A 21908-nucleotide genomic window follows, 5' to 3' on the forward strand; every position below is an offset into this window, starting at 1 on the left:
GCTGGGATCAGTCTGTCCCAGTCCAGCCCCAGTAACTGGGAGCAATGGAACAGTGGGCAGTGAAAGGGAAAGGCAAATATTCATGTCCCAGAAAAGCCGTAGTTTAGCTACCAGGCTGGAGTCTCGTTAAAGTGTGATTACTTCTGATGTTTATTTGCTATTTTCACTTATTTACATGATTACTATCTGGCTTTACAAGGTTTTTATTACACCAAATGTCTGTTCATCCCAGGATCATGAGGTGGTGTCTACAGTCAAGAGGACAGTGCTTGCCAGCAGCACAGCAACATCTGGTTAGTGCAGCTATGGATAAAAATAAAACCTGAATGCTACAGCCAGTAGAAATGGCTACTCAGAAGTGAAGTACTTTGTTTCACCTATAGCAAATATGAGTTTCATGCACAGACACTCAGGATAGCCCCATGTGGAAGGAGGACAGCCATGAGGCTCTTGATGAAGGCTGCATCAAATTAAAGATCACAGGACATCTCTGTCCAGCCATGAGAGCACTGGGTGTAGAAAGTCAATAAGCTCAGTGGATGCTCACATTTGGCTTTGTTCTTTTCTCTGTCAAAGGGTAGTCCCCCTCCCAGTCTCTCAGGGCTTCCTCTTCATCCAGTGACTTTGGAAATTTCCCCTACTTTCTTCTGCTGGAAGGTACAAGACTTTGTCCATGGTAGAAGCTGGACTGGTCTCTGTTCACAGCCTGTCCATTCTCTGCGCGCTTACCTCTGTGGCAGCAGAGCTCAGGGGAAACTGGGTGGGATGGGTAAAGCAGGGATATGGAGTCTGAATATAACCCACCAGGAGGCTGCTAGAGAGAAGATTCACTAGGCAAGAGTTTTGATATTTCCTTCCAAGAAATTCTTCTAGAATTGAAACCCAGTATCCATCTAACAGTTCTTGGGAATCCTGGGTGGTTCACTATCAGCAATGATAGCAGAAATACTCCAGTTTTAGACTAATCTTGTAAACCATGTTGATACTGTATTGCTGGTTTCTGCCCCAAATTCCACCCCATCCACACAGACAGGGGCAGCTTCCAGCCCCATCCCACTCCCTGATGAGCAGATGCTGTTGGCACTTGCCCTGCAGAGAGGCAGGAAGAGGCATTCATATGGTAGCACAGCACGTTATCCAAACAGCAGCTTTTCTGAAGAGAAGGTGGCAGGGCAGAGGTGGCCTGGAAGTTGCCATTTGGACTGTGCTAGTCCAAGCCTTGTATCTGCCATAAAACAAGCAGGGGAATGACAGTAGCCATGAGTGAGTATTGTGTTATCTTATTACCTGCCCCAGAGCACTGGGGCGTTTGCATCCCTTCAAGGGACTCAATATATTCACTCCCCAGCCATTCTGTGTATGTTCTCCTCTCTTCTACTGGCACAATCTCAACAGTGGAATCCTTAAAAATCAAGTCTTTTCCCTGAAAAGTTGAAGAATCAAATATTTTGAATCCATTTCCGTTGCTGCTATTTCCAAAGTAGACCTGAAAATAATAAAAAATTCTTAGTATTTTGCAAGATGAAGTGCCATGTTCCTGTCATACAACATGAAATATGACAGGAACTGTTTTGTAGATGAAAAATTCATACACAATTGCAGAATCTCTTATGCATTCCTTTTAGACGCTCCAGTAGATCAGATACAGAATTCTGCCACTGGCAATTACAAGAACAGCATTTGTGATTTTGTTTTTCTCAGTTACTATCTGGAAAAAGAGCTGTAGTTTTTTAAAAATTCTCCTGCCTAAATATTGTTATGCAATATAGGGTTTGGCTGCCCAGAAGTTACAGACACGACTGAAGCCTACCATGGGGATATTGCTCAGTCGTGATTTTGAACTAATTAACTTCAGGATGGAGAAGAAGGAACCTTGCTGTGGCAGCCAGGCACACTCTGCCTGCATGGTTTACCATGTACATGGCTGTAGCATAAACAAACCCAGCATAAACAAACCCATAAACAAACATTCTATTGCATTCCAAGGAAAATTCCAGAATGGGAAAGCGTTAGCATGTACTCTGTTTCTTGTAGACCTCAAAGTAATGCAGAAACAGAGGAAAGCCATGGGAAATTACTACTGCAACCAGTGGCTGGGCAAAAAGTTGAAATCCCTTGCGCACCAGGGTGGTTTTACTGGGTGAGTTATATGGGTTGTATTTTACCTTCTCTGTCACACTCCCAGGGCTGTGCACTGTGCACATGCTGCCAATGCCATGATGCAGTCCTTATCCTCGGAGTGTGTTAGACCATATGGAACTCCCCCCAAAAATAAATGGATTATTAGTACCTGGGCTCTGTCCAGTAGTCCATATAGAGCAAAAACGTTGACATCTGGGTGAACCATAACAGCCTGAGCTGGCACCTGAGCCAGGTGACAACTGGCAAACTGGCTGACTTCAGCACGGGCACCATTTGGACATAGTAACTGGAAATCAGTGGACTTCAACTTTTGGGCCCAACTAGCAGTGTTTTTACCTGAAAAAAAGAAACTGGTCATTTTCAAGCAATGAATGCTTTAGAGCAAGAAAAAATAATTGGATTATAATAAAGAGACATGTAAAACTAAGTACCATCTGTGTTTTCAAACACCGTTGAGTGCTTCACAAAGGCTACATCCCCAGAATCTTCTGCCAGGCACCTAAAGAAAGTCAAAGATATGAATTCAATTCGAAGCATCTCTATGTGAACCACATTTTTTCAGTAACTCATAGGTTTAGAATGCAATTTTTTTTACAGGCATTCCTTAAACAAATGTACTGGGTCCAAAGTTAGTAAGAAAAACCAGAGAAATTAAGCATCTTGGATGTAGAGAAAGGCAACATCTTTGCAAAATATAAAAAAAAAAAATATTCTGAATTACAAATTTCAAGAGTGGAATAGAGTAGAAAAAAATTATTAAAAGCAGTGTGAAAAACAACAGGAAAGACCAGTATTAGATGAGTAAAGAAACAGAAGATCTATTATGTGATACTCAATGCAGCATTTGCAGCCCTGTATATTGAAGCCCTCTAGTTAATCTAACTGCAATTTCTAAGGGTAGTGTTCCAGAACTAAGTTCAGTTTCCTCTAATTTTCTGATGCAGAAGCAGCCCAACATGACAAGGGACCCTAAAACCACCTCCTCTCCTATGTAGCTTATTCTGTAAGTGTTTTCAAGAAGCATTTCCTAAAACAAAATAATTAAACACACCAATGAAATAGATGTAAAGCTGTAACTGTGCACGGCTTATGCAATACAAAATGCAAGGGAAAGTTATTACTGGTAACAGTTACCAAAAATGCATATGTTTCAATTGCACCTGGTTTAACATCAGTAGTTCTAATCAAAGGTCTTACCACGATGTGGTTGATGCTGTCACGCAGACAACGAGGACTAGTGTGGCTGTTCAGTGCATTTCCCAACCAGAAAAAGCTTTCCTAACAGATTTTTTACTACTCTGGGCAGTTTAATTTGCCCCAGGCAGTTGGAATATACACAAACTGAATGGCCTCTCACATCACACCTCTAGTAAAGTTAGTCTGAAGACAGAGTTGAAGGAATCTGGAAATCTGAATTTTAAGTCCATCTCAATCACCTTCCACAACCCATTCTTCTTTCAGACAGGATCACCTGAGTGTCACGGATAGACCTACCCTTACCTTGAGGAAGACTGTGATCCTCCATTTTTTCACATTCTACACATTTAAATACTTAAAATACCCCACATCACTCAATGAATTAAGCACCTTCTCTATTAAAACAAAAGTGATCTCCATATAAAGTTTGACTGTATGGGCACTATTATCAAATGCAGAATCTTAGAATTATGAGCAAGGCTCATGCAGCCTGTAACAGCATTTGTTGCTCATTCGTCTGGTGACTGGGAGCTGGCTCTGTTCTCATGAAGTCTATGTTCTGTACTCATGAAGTACAGCAGAGGATCTGAAGTTTGCCTGCAAGGCAAACCCAGCAGAGCAGCTGGACTCAACTAAATAGATTTGCAAAAAGTAGTTACCCAAATCTATCTAACGCTTCAGTATTTACTAGGCAGCTGCTGTGGAACTCTCCCCCCCTGAAGGAAAAAGGTGGCTTTCTGCCAGCTGTTACATGCACCATTACCTTCTGAGGTGATAGTCAGGAAAAGGAAGTGCTCATTCCATATCTGAGAGTTTCAGAGTCTTTGGGTATGGCCCCATGTGTACATGTACACTGTTACACTAAATATTCATTCCATTCTATACTATTTTCCCCCCTGTATTTTTAACATACTCTGTTTGGAATAGGTTTTGGTGATTGAACATTAGCCATAGCTGTTTGTGCTGTTCAGAAATCTACCTTCAGATACAGCCACCAATGAATCAGAGTAGTGAAGACACATTCCAGGCTCCTCATCACAAGCCTGTCACTCTGCAGGGACTTAGAGAAGCCAGATCGTGGCTACTGTGCGCCTGCTTCCCTGCTAGAGCTCCCTATGGATGAGCTGCCCATCCAGAGTGGCAGACTCCCTGTCCCACTAGATTAAAGCAAGACTGCACACCAACAACAATCTACTTGATCCTCATGAGGTGGGTGCTCTGTGCACAGACATGTGGGTTGGGCTGTATGATCACCTGGCTGTCTGCAAGGACACACATCCCACCTAATTTACAGCACCTGCTGCAGCAACAACAACCTCTGCTTGCTGACTGGGATGGAAACCAGGTGCTCATTGCATTTTGGCAGGCTGACACACAAAATCACAACCGTAGGTATCAGTTACCTGAAGGCTCCACTGTAGCTGTAATAACGTTCTTGGCTACTTGCACTGCATTTGTTTTTTCCACTGTCATCTCCAATACACAGTTGACAGAGCTTTGCTGGGTAATTGTCCTGCTCAGCTGAGGGCACACAGCTGGCAGAGAAAAACTCACTCACAGCTGGGGAAAGACAAAACCAACATAAGGAGTGAAAAGTGTGGGCTCTTCACAAAAAAAGATCATGATGCAGGTTTCAGTAGAACACTAGAAATACAAGTTACAGCTGCCTTACTGGAATTCACAAACCAGAACTTCTCAAATATTTTCAGAGCACTCTTTAGTTGACTATGTAAAGTCAATAAAATAGTGGGGGTGTGCTGGGGGAGCAGTCAGGGAAGGTTCTCCTCTGACATCTGTGGCAAGCTCTGAGCTCCCAGTGTTAAAAGGACATGGACATTCTAGAGCAAATACAGTGGAAGGACAGTAGGATGCTCAGAGTTGGCTGAAGCACAGCTTGCACTTTCCAGGCTGAGAACTGGGCTTGGTCAGCCTGGAGAGAAGACAACTAACAGTGTATTGCTATCTTAATTTACATAGTGGGGTTTTCAGGAAGACAGAGCCAGGTCCTTCTCAGGGATGCAGAGCAAAAGGATGAGAAACAACAGACCAAAGTTATGAGAAGGAAAATTCTGATTAGATACAAGAAAAGAAATCCTTTGTACCAAGGATGGTCAAATAGTGGGACAGGGCTCAGAGAGATTGTATGTAATCTGTGTCCTAGGAGTTACTCAGAACCTGCCTGGACATAGCCCTGAGCACTATGAGCTACCAGACCTTTAAGTAGCTGTTTGGACTAGATGACCTCAAACTGTCCCTTCCAACCTAAATTAGCCAATGATTTTGTGATAAAGGAAAGGATACTTTTGTGTTAGATGTAACATTTTCTGTTAGAGATCTCCACTAGTCCACACTGGTGGCAAACTTAAAATTTCAAATCATTGTATTAAAAACACAACACCCCTTCACAAACAGATATTATTAATATAGAGCTATGAAATATCAAAATTAATTCCCTAATTAAAGTTTATCATTAGACTATTACTATCTTTTTGATATATAATAATGTTGTCTTACCTTGAGGAATATTACAGTCTCTGTTCTTAATAATCCCCCTCTTAATTAGTATGCCAATGGGAATATTCCATCCAGCATTTCTCCCCAGCCCTGTGTGGCAGGACTTCTTCCCTCTCAGGTCACTGATGGTGAATGCATTGGACAGATTTCGTTTCACTACCACCACTGCATAGTATGCATTGCTGCTGTCATCAGCTTGTAGAAAAAAAACAACACATTACAGCTTTCCTTAAGCATTCCCACACCTTAGTGATCATCTGCGGATCCATTACACTTGTCTGGTGGCAACCTCAACTGCACCAACAATCTGCTAGTCAGGGAGTAAGGATGTACAGGCTGCTGCATTCACCTATGGTCTGTAAGCTGGTACTGCTACACACCTGAGCTGAATAATCTACAGACAAGATGATGAAAGTGTTCTTGTTACCATCAGCTCTTATAAATACATCCCTCTGAAAAACAATGTTTGGGGCATAAGTAACTTAGAAAATCTGCTTCAAGAAGTTGTTTTTATGTGAAAACTTCAAACCTGTATTAAAACTTCAATGAGTTTGGCAGCAAATTTCAACTCTGCCTTAGTGACACTGTAGACACAAGCCCTCTTTTAATCCGTGACTCTGAAGCAGCCACATCGACAGGAAGAATTTGCTTCCAACTAGAATCTACTGTGCAATTTCTGTATTTTTGCTTCTCTTAAAAATATTTTGACTTTGTGAATACTAGTTTTTTCCACTGAAAATATTTTTTTTTCAGAATTCAAAAAACAAATGAAGAGGTACGAGACTAAAAATTGCCAAAGACTCAACCTGGTCCTGCAGCAGGACAGACAGAAGTTGCCTCACTGTAGAAGCTCATCTCATATCCTCCTCTATCCATGATGAGAGGGTCATGATTTTTATTTCCTTTGAAAACAGCTTTCCTAGTAGGGCTGGGAACAAAGGACTGTGCTTTTAGTGCTGTTTTCAAACAACCTGGAAAAATAAGGCCAATATTTATGTTTCTGGACCTTCTTACCAGAATAACTTTCTCCAGCAGCTGGTACAAGGCCATATGTCTTCCCAGCTGTGTAAATATCAGCTCCACCCAGAACTACAACATCACTTTCCTTTTTCTGAAAAATAAAAGAAAATATAGGATTTCTGAAAAAAACCCAGCAGATACTTTCCTTGCTACAATGACGACACCTTTATGGTCACACCTGTGGCACCCTGAAGGGCAAGGCTGCCAGCAAAAGAGCATCACACTGCTAAAGAAAATCTCCCAAATGTGCATAAAGCATCATCACTGAAACAGGGGCAGGAGATTTCACATACAGAGGCTTGAGTTAGATGGGAAACAGTGTTCTCCTCACAGCCAAAGATGATCAGGGTCCAGGTTCATCCAGACCATCTGAGCTACAGATCATCTTGAAATCCAGTGTTCCTACTGGTCACCAAAGTGAGCGCACATCTCTCTAACCCCACCTACCCAGCAGAGAGCAGCTTCTGTTCATTTGGTTTATGGCACAATGACTGCAGCAGCCTACCTGGATCAGCTCCATGCACTCTTCCTTTGTCTTGGCTGAAACACACTGAATTGCTGGCTTCAGATTCTCTTTCCTAAAGGCAACGGCCATTTCACCACATTTCCAAATCTCCTCAGTGGATACAACACACCAGTTCAGGCTTTCTGGCACTGCTGCACAAAATTGAAAATCAAATACTACATTCACTTTCTTTGCACTAGACAAGGAGCCATCACACTGCCCACTGTCACATGTGTCCCATATATATTATTGAAAATATTTGCTTCTGTGTTGCTCCCCATCCCTCCAGCTCAGAGTTACACCAGACCAGGAACCAGGGCACTCCCTGACGAGCAGTTATGTCCACACTGCAAACCTCTCCATAGCAAAGGAACAACAATTTCTACAATTACTGACCATTAAGCCCAGCCACAATGTGTTGGTTGAGTGCAGCAAAAAGCCACCCTGAACACATGCTTCTTCACACTGACAGTCACGGAGCAATGCCCAGAAGAGACAAGTCAGGAAGGTGAGAGGCTTTGCCACAGCACAGATCACATCTGGGAGCCTCAGTTGCCAGGATTTTTAAGCTTCTTAAGGCAAAGATTATTGTAATTTGTGTTTCTGACTTTCCCAGAACGTGTATCAAGTAATTTCTACTTTCTTCTGATAGCAAGAAGGACCATAATGCTTCAATAAAGAGCAGCTGAAGGTTTCCTTCAGCTTGTGGAGGAAACCCTCTGCTAGGAGCCCATTCACCGTATTTTATAGACTACCTGAGGATTTGCATAGCAGCACATTACTTCTCCTTGTCAGCAGGTAAGAAATTAAGTACCAGGTAGCAGTAGCATCTTACCAGATTAATGTCTCTCATATACTAGCAAAGGTGAAAAATGCCTGCATCTTATAAAAAAGTGGGCCAATTTGCACAGGAAAATGTTCTGCAATGCACTATTGTTTCTAGGTCAAAAAGTGACCTTTGCCCATGCTCAAAAATCAGATTCGCATCTTGCCAGAACCCTCCAAGAGTGGGAATAAAATAAAGCAGAATCAAGATGATCTGTGTTATCAGCTATCTTTTTTCTTGGTTATAAATAGGAATCTACAGACAACTTACTGTTGGGGTTGCAGCTCAGAGCTTGCATGGCATGAAGATACTCATCACCCAGCCATGCCTGGTAATTCTGAGCTGTGATTTCAACAAGCTCCGTGGTGGCATCTCGGAACAGAAGATTTTGGGCACCGTAGGCTGCAGAGTCAAACATCTGAAACTTGGCACCCACCCCATTAAATCTTTGCTGTAATATTAAAGAAGAAAGAAGCACCTGTCACATATCTCTCTACCTGGAATGTGTGACACCCCATACCACTTCAAACCCCACAGAGCCAAAAGTGCTCAGATATCCTGTTTTCGGTTTGGTTAGACTGGTGGGAGAACCCTTCTAAAATGCAAAGTAGCAATGAAAAAACAGTCTCCTACTTGTCCCTGGTTTAGGAGCTGGAAGAGAACTGTCCCGTCTGTGTCAGGCCGCACAACCACAGCCCGAGCAGGGACTCGGGCCAGGTGGCAGCTTCTCCACTCTGTCACATCAGCTCTTCTGCCATCGCGACACAGCAGCTGGAAGTCCCGGGAGCGGAGCCCCTGAGCCCAGGAAGAAAGGCTTCTCCCTGAAATCAGACAGGATGTGCTTAAGGAACAGACATCAGGTGGGGCTGATGCTTCTGGCTCCAAGCTTCACATGTGGAGCAGAACACACATCTCCTGAGCATCTCTGAACTGTTCCTGCCTGCACAGGATATCCTGTGCATCTCTGTCGTCCTTCAGTCCTGTAACACTTGTGAGACTGCACTGAGCTGTACTGGTGTCTGCAGCATATCAAGAGCATCCCTAGTTTAGAATCATGTACAGCATTTTCTGGTTTTTTTTTCCCCTGGGTCAGACAGGTACAAGATATTAAAGCAATGTTAGATTCAAGGAAGTTTTTACACAGTGCCAGATAGGGCATGTTAACTCTCCTAGTCTCCACTGAATCCCTTGGCAGGCTGGAGCAATGTGACAGCCCAGGACTGTATAAAAAAGAGTTTTCTGCTGTTGAAGGCCTCTTTCCAGAAGCAGCTTAGGATTCCACCTTTCACCTTTACCGACACTATCAAACATTTTAAAAATTCTCTATCTCCTGGTGCACACCTCAGAGGGTACATCTGTTTTCACTATTACAGCATATTTTTGCTGATTCCTCAATTCCAAATACATCAAATATTTGATATTACACTGTCATTACAGATACCGTACTTCAGACCTTGCAGCCATTTTTCAACAAGCTTCAGGATTACTCACCATCTGTATATCCAGGCACTGTGCTGTGCTTCACAAAAGCAACCTCTCCAGCATTTTCAGCCAAACACCTAATAAATACAAATCCAACCACAAAAATGCATTATAAAACCCCCGTGCTCTGGCCACTGCCGGCTGACAGCCTGAGGGCTCTGTGCTCCGTTCCATCAGCCACAGACACTGACCTACTTCCTTGTGCTGAGAGTTTTGCTCAAGGCAGAGACTAGTGGCTGTTAGAGCATGAAGTAAACTATCATTGTCATTTGGTGAACATGAACAACATGTTCAGTGCTGCCTGGGACAAACACCATGACCTTCTTTGTCCAATACAGTTCTGTGTCTAAGGCAGGCACATAATCTTTTGGGGAATTCACAGGGAAGAGCAAGTGTTTCTCATAAGCAAATTCTGCCCTCATTAATGCTATGACTCGGGGACTGGGACCTGCAACACAGCACACAGATGGGAAAGAGGAAAATAAAGATTGGTGTGCAAAAATGGAGGGCAGAGCAGCTCGATAATTCAGTGCAGCTGAGGTGGGATGACTGAAATAGCCAAGTAGGGCAGCAGTTCAGCTCTCAGACTCCGAGGATCATCAGGTTTTACTGGGAAAGATAAGTCAGTAAAGCCTGCTGAAACACTCAGATTGTGTCAACAGCTGGAGACAGCAAACAGCAGGGGGCTTTCCCTGCCCAGTATATGTGCTAAATATCCATTTGGTTTTAATATTCAGGTATTAATACCTTAAATAATGGGTTAATAATTACTTTTATTCAGTCAAATTAAAAGCATGGCTATCCTAACAAAACTACAGATTTTCTAACAAGATCAACTGGAAGCTCTGTAGCTTCAGTTTCCTGTCAGTGAGGCCTGAACATGACTATGGAAAGGGTACAGCGATAAAAAAAATTGACAAAGACACGATTTTTACCTGAAAGCCCCACTGTAGTCATAGTATTGCTCCTGGGAATTTAGTTGACATTTGTTCTGTCCTTCTGAGTCCCCTCTGCAGAGCTGACAGAGGGATTTAGGATAGTTCACACCATTTGCTCCAGGAACACAGCTTGCATTGAAATAGTCACTTACAGCTAAATGCAAAATTAGAATGAGACATTTTTAGCAATGAATAAACAAGATCCTACAATTTCATTTTAACACATCCACACAGTACATCTCTACAAAGACATAGAAGGCACAAGTTATTTTCTTCTTAAAAGATAATTTCCAAGTTTAAAAAAAACCAAAACCCTGCAGTCTTCATCAGACCTACATTAGGTCTATTCCATCGTACAAGGAGCACCAAAGTCAAAGAACAAAACAGCAGCTGAATCACATCTCTGGACACACACACAGGGTCCCAAGACCATTGGGAGAGCATTGCTGAAGAGATCTTTGTCCTCTAACTCTTGCCTTTTGGAAGGTCACATCCCATTGCTGCCAGGTGCCCGGTGTGAGTGAGGTAACCCACGGGCACATCCCAGCCTGCAGTCCTGTTGATGCCGGTGTGACAGGAGCGCACACCCTTCAGACTGTTGATGGTGATGTTGGAGCTCTTCTTCACCACAGCCACAGCATAATAGGAAGTTCCAACCTCTGCAGCATAGGAAGAAAGAGAAGCAACCTAAGTAGCCTCACAGCAGCATTACAGTGACATACACTGATCTTTGGCCTCTTGTGACTTCCCTACCCACAAGCAAGTCACTCTGTTCACATCCTTGGTGAGAACCTGCTGCCCGTGTATCAATGTACCCTGTTATTTTTTCAGTGTGAATTGTCTTAGTCCACAGACAATCTGCTCTAACTTTGGAGGTCACTCTGCTTTGAAAGGGAGGTTCCTTGCTGGAGGAAGTTTTCTATGACTTTAGATATATTTGGATTGAATTGAAACCGATATAATTTATTCCCCAGTTGGTCTTAATTTTGTTACAGCAGAGTGAACTGTTGTCTCTGGAGCATCACTGCTGATTTCACTCTCTTTGTTTTACAGTTTAATATAACTCAGAGTCAAGAGTTGAGGGTTTGAAGTGATCATAAGGTCATTTAATCTGACTTTATTTAGATCAGAAATCACTAAATTTCTTTCCCTTTTCTCTTATTTCAGCTCGTAGCCTGACTAATGGAGATAGCCAGCCTCTGGGTCCTGAGGCCCATTTGGTTTTAAGAAGCCAAAGCACAGGTCCCTCACCAGAGTCATGATGTGTTTAACAGGGTGGGGGGGCTGCTGCAGATGACCCAAGATCCTATGGACTGAGCCCAACAGCCACTTCTGAGGATGCCTTTGGCCAGGTGACACTGAGACCCAGCTACAAAACAAATCCTGCTCCATCTCACAACAGAGTGATGGGACAGCATTGCCAGCAAACTGCTTCCAGAGCTCTCCCTTCCCTTGTGTCTTAAAGTTATGGGGGGCATCCTCCAGCTCTGAACTACACAAGCACTGAATTATTGTCTCTGCCTTGAAAGGAACTCAAAGCTTAAGATCACCCAGACAAAAAGCATAATCTAGTACTTCCTTTCTTCCAGCAGGTAATCGTATACACTAGTAAAAACAAAATCTAATTATTCTAATGCATGGGACTGACAGATAAACCTAATAATTCATGCTTTGCAATTCATTAATCTGAAAAGTATTGGAAGTATATGGAACAGAGAACACAGTAAGCAGAGAGACAGTAAAAAGAAACAAGAAACAACCCAACAAACTTATTACAGAAACAGCTATTCTGACCCAAATGCTTCAGGACACACTCAGCCACAGCCCTGTGTCTCCTGTTTCCCCAGACAGTCTGTTACAGGCAGGAGCAACCAAGAGGGAACCTGAATACTACCTACTGTTTAGAATCTTCAAGAGGACTCCAAATAAAATGCAAACAGCAAATACTTTTTCTTATGCATTTTAAGTGATCTAAAAGGCATTTGATCAGAACAGACCTTGATCATATACTTCCCCAACCACAGGTTTCAGACCATGCTCCCTTCCAGCCTGGAAAATCAAGCGGCCATCCAGGGTCACTGCATCTGCCAAGTCATCCTATGCAGACACAAGGGCAGAATGTTTGTTAAAGCTTAATTTCAGTATTTATTAACAACCAGAGTGCCCATGCATTTACAAGACACCCCTTAATCTGTATTTGTGTTTTCTTTTTTCCAGTTATTTTAAGGGCACACAAATTTCTGAACTCTTACCAAGAGGGATTTTAGACCTTCAAAACTGCCTTCCTGCAGAAACAATGCAGAAACCAGCCCTGCACCATGATGGCTTCACTAGTGTTAATAGTTCAGAGGAACCTTAGAAATGGATGCTGCAGCTCTGTGAAGGATCTTAAGGCCCAGTGATTTGAGGTTTCATTCATCTCTGTAGCTAGTACCCTGACTCTTGAAGATTTAAATAAAGTAAATACATTTTTAGATCATACAGAGATAGTTCAAAATAGTATCTTTTGGGGCTACAAAATCTGAATGCCAAAGTGCACTCCAAAGCACCCTTAGATCCTGCTGGCTTGTAGCTCAGCACAAGCCAGACATGCATTTTGTCAGCAGGGGAGCAGGTGACAATGGGTTCCCGAGAAGGAGGAAGTATCTAAAAAGACTGTTCAAACTGGGAGAATACAAGTCTGAGGCATCCACTTTGGGGAACGTGTCCAACAGCACAATGTATTTTCTGTTGACTGTAACACCAAGCTGACTGGGATCCTGCTACAGATGCAGGATTGCTCTGGATAGCACAGGACGGGACTTCCCACAGCAGCAAGGCCAGGAGAACTGCTGTACACACCTCTGGCCAGCAGAGCCAGCTCCCACTGTGTGCTGAACCTATGGGAGCCAGGAGAGGGCATTTCCCAGAGACAAGGTACTGCCAAGAAATAATCAGCAGTGTGACATTTTGCATTCCTAAGCTGATTCCAAGTTTCTTACCAGTTTGCTTAACCTCTGATTTGGCACTGGAGGGAGTAATTTAGTTTCTCCATCCCTTGGGAGCTTGCAAAGCCCTGGTCAGGGCAGGGCTAGGACTACTCAGCACACCACAGCAAATTCCCACAGGCTGAACAACATACAGAGCTTGAACATTTTTTAAGGGATCATGTGAGAGCACAGGTAATATGTTGATGTTGACATCTAAACCAGATTTGAAGTTGCCATGTAATTTGAAATCTTTTACTTGTTTGGCTTGAAGGAGAAAAAAGATTATATCCATTAATCAGCTGAAACAAGAGATGTCCTGAGAGTTGCTTCTCATGAATAAGAGCTGAATAAATCCAAGGGAACCTGAAGCAGACTTGGTGTTGGAAGATATTTGCATCTTAAAGAACAGACACAATCTTTCTGGAATAACTAGATGCGATATTCCACTGGTGAGGGTTAGAGCACAGGACAGTTTAGGAATCAAATACAGCCTGTTGTTTAGGAGGGACACCTGACAGGAGAGGAGGTGGGAGTTAGAGGAGGTGGGAGTTAGAAGGATCTTACCCTGAAGAAGAACAAAATGAGCTTCTAGAATTGGTGGTGGACAGAAAATAGAGCAGATATAATGGAAAGGGTGTCACAGAAGTCATGAGGCATGTTATATGGCCATATTTTCATAGGAAATAGCACTTTTCTGACCAAAAAGCTGAACCTACAAGCTCTGTTCAGACACAGAGCCTCTGATCAATAGCTTCTGTAAGAATAGCACAAGACAAAACCAGTCTATTGTTGTATTTAACATGAATTAGCTTCCTGGCTACAGACATCTCTTTTAAATACACACAATTATTGCTGAGGTGACATATCAACAGCAGTGTGGGTGTATTATTTTTTTTGCAGCAAGCATTTGCCAATAAATTTAGAAAAAGCATGGGACTCACATACAATTTTTTAATAAGTATACATGTGATGGACATATTCTATTCATTATTTTCAGAGGAAGTTTATTACTGTATGTCACAACATTTCAGAATTACCTACATAAGTGTTTCAAAGACCTGCTGAAAATAAGCACTGGTCACATTAAATATTGTCAGGTTCCCTAGTTAAATATTTAGGTATTTCTTAATTTTTACACACCTTCAATCAAAAAGGTTTTTTCCTTTATCCATGTGCTAACACATTCACAGGTCTAAGTCCAAATTATGCAGTGTTACAAAACAGCACCTGCCTCTTCAGCCACTGTGTCCTGCTCCCTTCTCGGCCTCAAAGATCAGAGTTCAGTGCAGATGCCAACTCAGGGGTTCCACACAGTCCTACACAGAGTAGGTCAGCTTGAATATTTAGTAGATTATTAGCACAAGGGAAAAAAAAAAAAAAAAAAGAGGTCTAAAGGACAAAGTCTTGTCTGAAGCCTTACAGTGAAAATTCATTTCATCAGAAAGCAACTTACTCATGCTGTCTGCCTGCCTGCTACTTCCAATGGCTTGCAAATGCAATTCTGTGAGCTCTGTATTTCCGAAGCAGACAGGCATCAGCCCTTTAAATAATCTGCTTTGCAGAGTCTAACAGGTCCCTCTGTTCAATGCAGCAATCAGCCAAGTGGTTTTGGGAAGACCTGACATTAGAATGCCCTGTCTAATCCCAAGGTAAGATCCACATCTGTATCGGTATCTGCTCTCAGCATTTTTCAATACAGCCTTGACTCCCTTGCTCAAGAACAGTATTTCTCAAGAGGCAATGAGGTAGTCTTAGGAGTCAACCATTCTGCTTCATTGACAAAAATTACAAGACATCACTTTTTGAAATCTGTTCCTTTTTTCTGGCCACACAATCATCTGCCTCATCTCCCTTCAACCTATTCTTTCAGATCTCCTTTCCCTGCTCTGAACCTCTTGTCCTTGACAGGCTGCATCTCCTCCACAAAAACCTGATTCTTGGGCATATCTACAGAGAATACACAAAGAGCATTATTGATTAACACAGCCAGCCAACCTTCCCTTCCCCCACACTCTGCCAGTGAAGACAACCGTGATTACCTGCCTCCACACTGCTTCTAACATCCACTTTTTACCTTCTACCCCCTCCAAAGGAAGGAATTATCTTGCATACATCATTTTGCAAATTCACATGTTCCCAGTCTTTAAAACCTTCCCCAGAGGCACGCTCTTTTTGGAAACTGAGCATACTCTGGGCAGCTGAATTAATACAGCTTAATACAGAGGTTTGCCCTTTGCTCACCCCACTTGCTACTTTGCCTCTCTCTTGTACTCAGTATTGGGAGATTTGATTTGATTACACTCAGCTCATCTGTTTATACAGCAATTTCCATGACAGGACCCTGAAATGAGAGTTTGATCCAGAGTTTATCAAAATACAATCTACTTAAGAGGCTAAGCAGCACAGCTTTAATTACTGTCTGCATCTTGTAGCTCCATCCCTTCTTAAATGTCTGCTAAATAAATCTGACACAATTCCCAAATCAAAGATTAGTATTTGGGAGGAAATATTTAAGACCTTATCTGTGTTCCTAATGACTGGCCATATGTGAGCAGCCAAAGAGATGACACGGGGCCATTCTGACATTCAAGTTCATATGTATACTTTTGTGTCTTTTCTAAAAAAGATATGCCTTGATTTTTCAGAGCCATGAGTGCCAGGAAGCAGAGGGTCAGCTGCCTGGATGGCCAGACATTCACCACAGACCTGTGCACCTCGCCAGAGGATTATTATTAGGCACATGAAGAAATTAAACCAATGACACTGCTGTCACTCACAGCTCACCTTGATCATCTGGGTACAGTTAGCAGCTGACCCCCCTGCTGTACACTCCAGAGGGGGAAGGATGCCAGCCTCACTAAAGGCCTTGCTCATGCCATTACACTTAGAAAGTTCTTCCTCAGAGACTGTGCACCACCGGATACGCTCCAGGCCGAGAGCTGCAAACACAACACCAAGAGAAAACATTACAGAACGCATCAGAGCTTTACCATTTAGAAGCAAACTTTTGTTCTGCTTCTCCTCCCTAAACAGAAAAAAAATCAGGTCTCACTTTGCAGTGAGTCCTTAGAGATGATTCCCACTTGCATTCCAATTAACATGAATCCTGAAGTTTTTTTGGACTGACCACAAGATCAGACTCAGATACCGAAATCCAGTGGCATTTGTTTCTGTCATAAGAAATGTGGGTACCGTAGAATAGGTCAGGGCATCCAGACTGCTCTAAACACCTTGCAGAATACATCATCTTAATCAAAGTCAAAAGCATATGAAATTATTATTTTAAATGATACACTACAAAACCAGAGACCGTCTAAAGACAACTTGTCTCAAGTATTGCTAGTTAGTACCTGGAGTCCTGCCCATATTGGTCTGAATTTAAAAAGCAACCTTAGGTGCTCAAAAGCCTTGCCACTAGGCTTATTATGAAAACTAGAAAAGTAAACTTGGCCCTTCAAAACAGTCTTTCATAAGAGATCATAACTGCAGTCAGGAAAAGAGGAGGGCAGAGCCATATAGGAAAAGACTCAAGTTTAGTAGTGGAGATTTCCATTAATTAGCAAAGAAAGGTGCCTTTCAGTGGCCCCAAACACCACCCTCCTAAGCGCCAAAGTTACAAACACTTGGTTGCTTTTGTAAGGAGATGTCATCGTGCCCAGACAGTGCGGTGAAATGGAAACGCACCCGTGGGTTACGCTGACAAACAGGCACGGGTCATTTTCGTAAGCAGGGACACAACATTCCACTGTTTGTCTACAATTTCCATTTTTAAGCTGGAGTCTGCTGTAAACCATTTATCATGTGGTTTTCTAATACCTCTAGCTGGCCCTCTACTTCCCCCCCAGTGCCATGCAGCTGAGATGCCACATCTGACGGTGCAAGTTAAAAATTACTCCACTAGTGCCCGATAGTGCTCTGTGCACATTTTCTGACTTAGCGGCTGCAGACTAAACAAGACTGTTGATGCCAAAAGATCCAATACTGAAACAGTGGGTTTGGCTTTCTGTTCCTCTGCAATACAGAGCCAACTCTACTGCTGTCAACAAATATTAAGTCAGACTTGGAAAGCTTACAGGAAGTTTTCATGGCAGCATGTGCCAGTAGAGGGAGAAACAACTGCCCACCTCTGAGTTGCAGGAATTCTGAGAACCAAAATGGTTGGGAGAAAGGCATAACAGGTCATGGTAAAAACACACCTCACAGAAACTTAATGTTTGTACTAACTCCTCTGCTGGGGTGAAATTTTCAGCATTAATTCCTTGGGACTGAAAGAAGAATCCTGTTTTTCATTTTGGAGTTTTCTTTTTATAAACATAAGCAAATAGAAATTAAGATGAAGAGCATCTCAGTAGGTACATATGCTAAGTGCCATTTTTCAGCCTCAGCATTCTGAATTTAGACATAGACACACAGGAGGTAAAACATGAACTGTATGATGAAATCATTAGCCATACACCTGAAACATTAAGTTCATTTAGCTCTATATTTCAGCCAAAATAGTGAAACAGCATGAATCTGTTGGTTTTTTCCTCACTCATCAAAAACCAGGTATCCTTACAAGTTAACCCATCTGAAGTGGGCTTGAGCACAGACAAGGCCTGCAGTTAGCCTCTCTTCCTACTGCCAAGGAAAACCTGCTTAAAACATCAGGTCAGTGTCTGAACCCAAGTTTATTCTCAAATCTGGCCCTTCTGTATATCAGTAGATATACTTAAAGCTTGAAATGGCAGAAGCTGGCAACTTCCATCTGAAATATGCTCAGGGTCCTAAGCACACTATAACTATAACTGACAAATACCCCAATGACTCCTCAAAGTAATGGTACTCCATTGTGTAACATCTTGTCAAATGGCTATTTATACAGTTACTACTACCCTGTCATGGGCTTTCAACAGAAACAATGGGGGGAAAAACAGAATAAACTAGGACCATTTCTTTTTTGAAGAACTGAAGACTGCTTCAGAAACAGCACCTACACCTCTGGTGAAATTAAAAGCACTCACCAATACAATTTGGGAGTGACAGGAGAAAGCCAACATGTTGCACAGAGCATGATAAGTGGAATAAAGCAATTATTTCTATTTTTACAAAGTAAGCATCATGGAACTGCTCACTGTTGTGAGAAACAGACACCACTGAACCAGAAATTGATCGTGCTGAGGAAATACAACATTTGATAACAATGAATCAAGATGCATACATGGTGTTCAATACAGCCTTTTCTACTGCTTTTCTATAATTTCCTTTGGTTTATTTTCTGGCCATATGAGACTGGCTCAGAAGTGGTTCTAGTTTCCTTGTGCTCTCTCACATCACACAGAGGTCCCATACCACAGCAAAAGCTTTTAGGCAACACTTACCAGCATGAAAGAAGAGAAGATAGAAGATATTTCTGGAGCTCTTCATGGTGAAAATTTTGGAATCTGTGATTTTTTTTCAGCCTTCAGAACTCCCAGATATCAAGGCTTCTGCAAGAGTGCTCTCTCCAGTCTGCTCTTAGGTGAAAATCTGCTGCATTCAATTGCCGATGCACTTTGTTCACCAATATACCTTGCTTACCTTGGAACACGTCACCTTGTAATGACTACTGGAAAACAAAGCATGCCTCTCTCCACCCTGCCTCTACACTTGGAAAAAAAATCAGACCTGGAAATTGCAAAATATTTGAGGCACCAATGAGGTCGCTTCTGCATTGGCACCACCTACCCACAGACTTCATTCAATAAACGGCTACACACCGGCACACAGAGGTGGGGGCAGGGCTGGGGAACCACGCACTAACCAGTACTCCTGCTGAGGTCTATGGATCCCCTATACGTGGGGGTCAGGAAGCAGGAGGAGATTCAAGGTAAGCAGTTTATCTGGCAGAGCAGACAGTCACTTGATGCCACATTCTCAGCATTGTCAGAAATTGCATAAAGCCATAACCAGAAGCCCAGGCTCTTACAACAGCAAAGCCTGTACAGGTGGTACAGGACATGCTAAGTGCACATTTCCTGAAATTTAATAGCAAGTGCTATAAAATAGCTGAATTATTCTGACTTCTTTTAAGGTTTAAGAGAAAGCCCAGGAAGGATGCTCTCTCCCAGAAAGAGCCAAAACTGCTGACAGTAGCTCTGTTAAAAGCTTCTCTGAATTTTAGTGTAACTTTCACACAGCAAGCCTCATTTATGCTGCCCTTTTCTTCATTTCTCATTAGTCAGTGAACTGCAGGTGCCTGTAACACTTTGTTTAGATGAAAGCCATTAAGTGCTGCTTTACTCTGCTGACTGCCATTTCTCAGCTCAGCACCCAGCTCCCAGAAACAGAAGGGCTGTGTCCCGTGAGTCCTCCCACCCAGGGAGAGCATGAGCCACACAGCGTTGTGCATCCAACAGCCTGTACAGCAGGGAGTGAGGCAGAATGCTTCCAGCACTCATCAGCTACCTGACTGCAGTTTGGCAGGATGCTCTAACCCTTAGTAGGCACCTGTACAACAACAGCCGAGTCAATTAATTGCTATTTCAAGTTTAGAATTTCAAAAAAAGAGAGAATGATCCCTCCAGGCCTTCTCCCCAAACAAAACCTTATGGCTGAACTCTGATTGTTGGCTGCCTAGACCATCTGGAATTTATTGTCCCTTTTTTGTCTTACATGTTAAAGAATAACCTGGTGCCACTGCAGTATTTCCAAATGCTTTTAAGGACCCATTGCTTGGATCCCTCCTGTGCCCTTTGTACTGGCCAGATTAACATCTGAAGCCCTCTCTCCCTGATGTTTGCAGAAGGGCTTACATTCATATACAGATAACAAGACTGATGCACAGTCCTAGCACCAGTCGCTTAGGACTGCAAGGGCAGGATTAGTAAGACATGAATCTGATACCAGGGCTCTCCTGTGGCTCTTCTGATCCTCTGTGGTAAAGGTTCAGAAGGCAGAGGAGCAGCCTTTTTGTACAGGAGGTCTATTCCAAACACAACCCCCTCTAAACAATCACACAAGCACAGTTCATCAGAATTTAGATAATTTTCCTATTTTATTCTTAACTCTATGAGTACCTTCGCTTTAAGGAGATATTAAATTTCTCCTAGTTTTCAGCTTAGCAAAAATGCCCACAAGAAAATAATATAACTTACAGTAATAATAGAGAGTAACAAACACTTCATCGAGCATGTGTCTGTATAGCAATTACAAATAGTTGGGTTATCATCAGGCAGGAAGAAAACCCACGATGCCTTCACTGCGCCAGCAAAAGAGTGGTAATGAATCAGTATGATGCCATTTGGATTTCCTAATTACTCTAGTTGTTAAAGTAGAAGCCTTAAGCAAAGTACATGTATCATAAAATGTAACTCTAAAATACAGAAAAGTGTACCCAAGAATCAAAGATATATCAGCACCTGATGCTGGAAAAATGAGACCCCTCCAGAGAAACATTAAGTAATGCAAAACCCTGACAGTTACACAAGGTAAGACAACAAGGAGCATAAAGGCTTTCAGAATCAACTTTTCTGCCAGTGCTCCAAGGCAACACTGGAAGCAAACAAAACAAAAAAGGCAAAGCAAATACTCCAGAGTCCTTTGGGTTTTCTTGATCCAAAACTTGTTTTCACTCCAGCATGACACCTGTGCAAGGTAATTGCTGTGGACTTCAGTCTGAGTGGAGTATTTGGTGATACCTGGCTAGTTTATGACAAGTGCCTGGGGGTGAAGTTCAGTGACAGTTACTCAGACACTCCAACATATGAAAGAGCAATTCCTCACAGACCTACTCAGCTGAACAGGGCTCTATCTGATGGGTTAAAAAAAGAGGTAAAAAGAAGTGTTTACAATACAGAGATCTCAGATGTGTTTGCAGATTTAATAAAGACTCATATCCTTCTATTTTTTTTAGAATTGGTCTTTTAAGATGTCTCACAAGACACCTCAAACAATCAGTCACTTTCAAAGAGGGAGACAACAGTACACTTCTAGCTGCCTTAAAATTTTATGACATTATTTATCAAAAGCTGCATCAATCCAGTACACCATGCACTTTCATGGGCAGGAATTCTCAGAAAGGCAGCACACTTGATTTCCCAAATCTTGAAAACCAGAAACTCTTTTGGGCCATGCACCAACAGCTTTAACTTCCTGTAAGCCTCATTAGCATTCCACATAACACCAGCAATAATAGTGTCACAAGTTTAAACCTGCTTTTAATGAAGTAACTTCACAGACCCCAATGTGGTCACTTGTCCAGAAAATCACATATGATTTTCATTTACGGTCTCAGTCAATTATTCCAAAGTGCTATAACACCTGTATTTAGCATAATTAAAAACACGCTTGACAAA

The 21908-nt window shown here is 42.4% G+C and overlaps 1 protein-coding gene across 2 annotated transcripts; it reads right to left on the reverse strand.

Moving 5' to 3' along the window:
* Positions 1-126: 126 nt before the first annotated feature.
* MELTF (melanotransferrin) lies at positions 127-21805 on the reverse strand. Of its 2 annotated transcripts, XM_042042554.1 has the most exons (17): positions 18954-21805; positions 16378-16532; positions 12622-12721; positions 11101-11283; positions 10622-10778; positions 9696-9763; positions 8838-9025; positions 8475-8655; positions 7379-7530; positions 6868-6964; positions 5854-6048; positions 4743-4899; positions 2574-2641; positions 2291-2478; positions 1288-1486; positions 337-351; positions 127-290 (listed from the first exon to the last, which is right to left on the reverse strand). In XM_042042554.1, exons 1-17 carry the CDS (start codon positions 18997-18999, stop codon positions 235-237), a joined length of 2205 nt encoding a protein of 734 aa, XP_041898488.1. In that variant the 5' UTR covers positions 19000-21805; the 3' UTR covers positions 127-234. The 2 variants fall into 2 exon arrangements, with proteins under 2 accessions (XP_041898488.1, XP_041898487.1); XM_042042553.1 differs by having other exon boundaries at positions 127-1486.
* Positions 21806-21908: the final 103 nt, after the last annotated feature.

Source organism: Corvus kubaryi, unplaced genomic scaffold (assembly GCF_017639235.1).
Source record: "Corvus kubaryi isolate FWS band 111438036 unplaced genomic scaffold, C.kubaryi_AGA036_p1.0 37397, whole genome shotgun sequence".
NCBI lineage: Eukaryota > Metazoa > Chordata > Aves > Passeriformes > Corvidae > Corvus > Corvus kubaryi.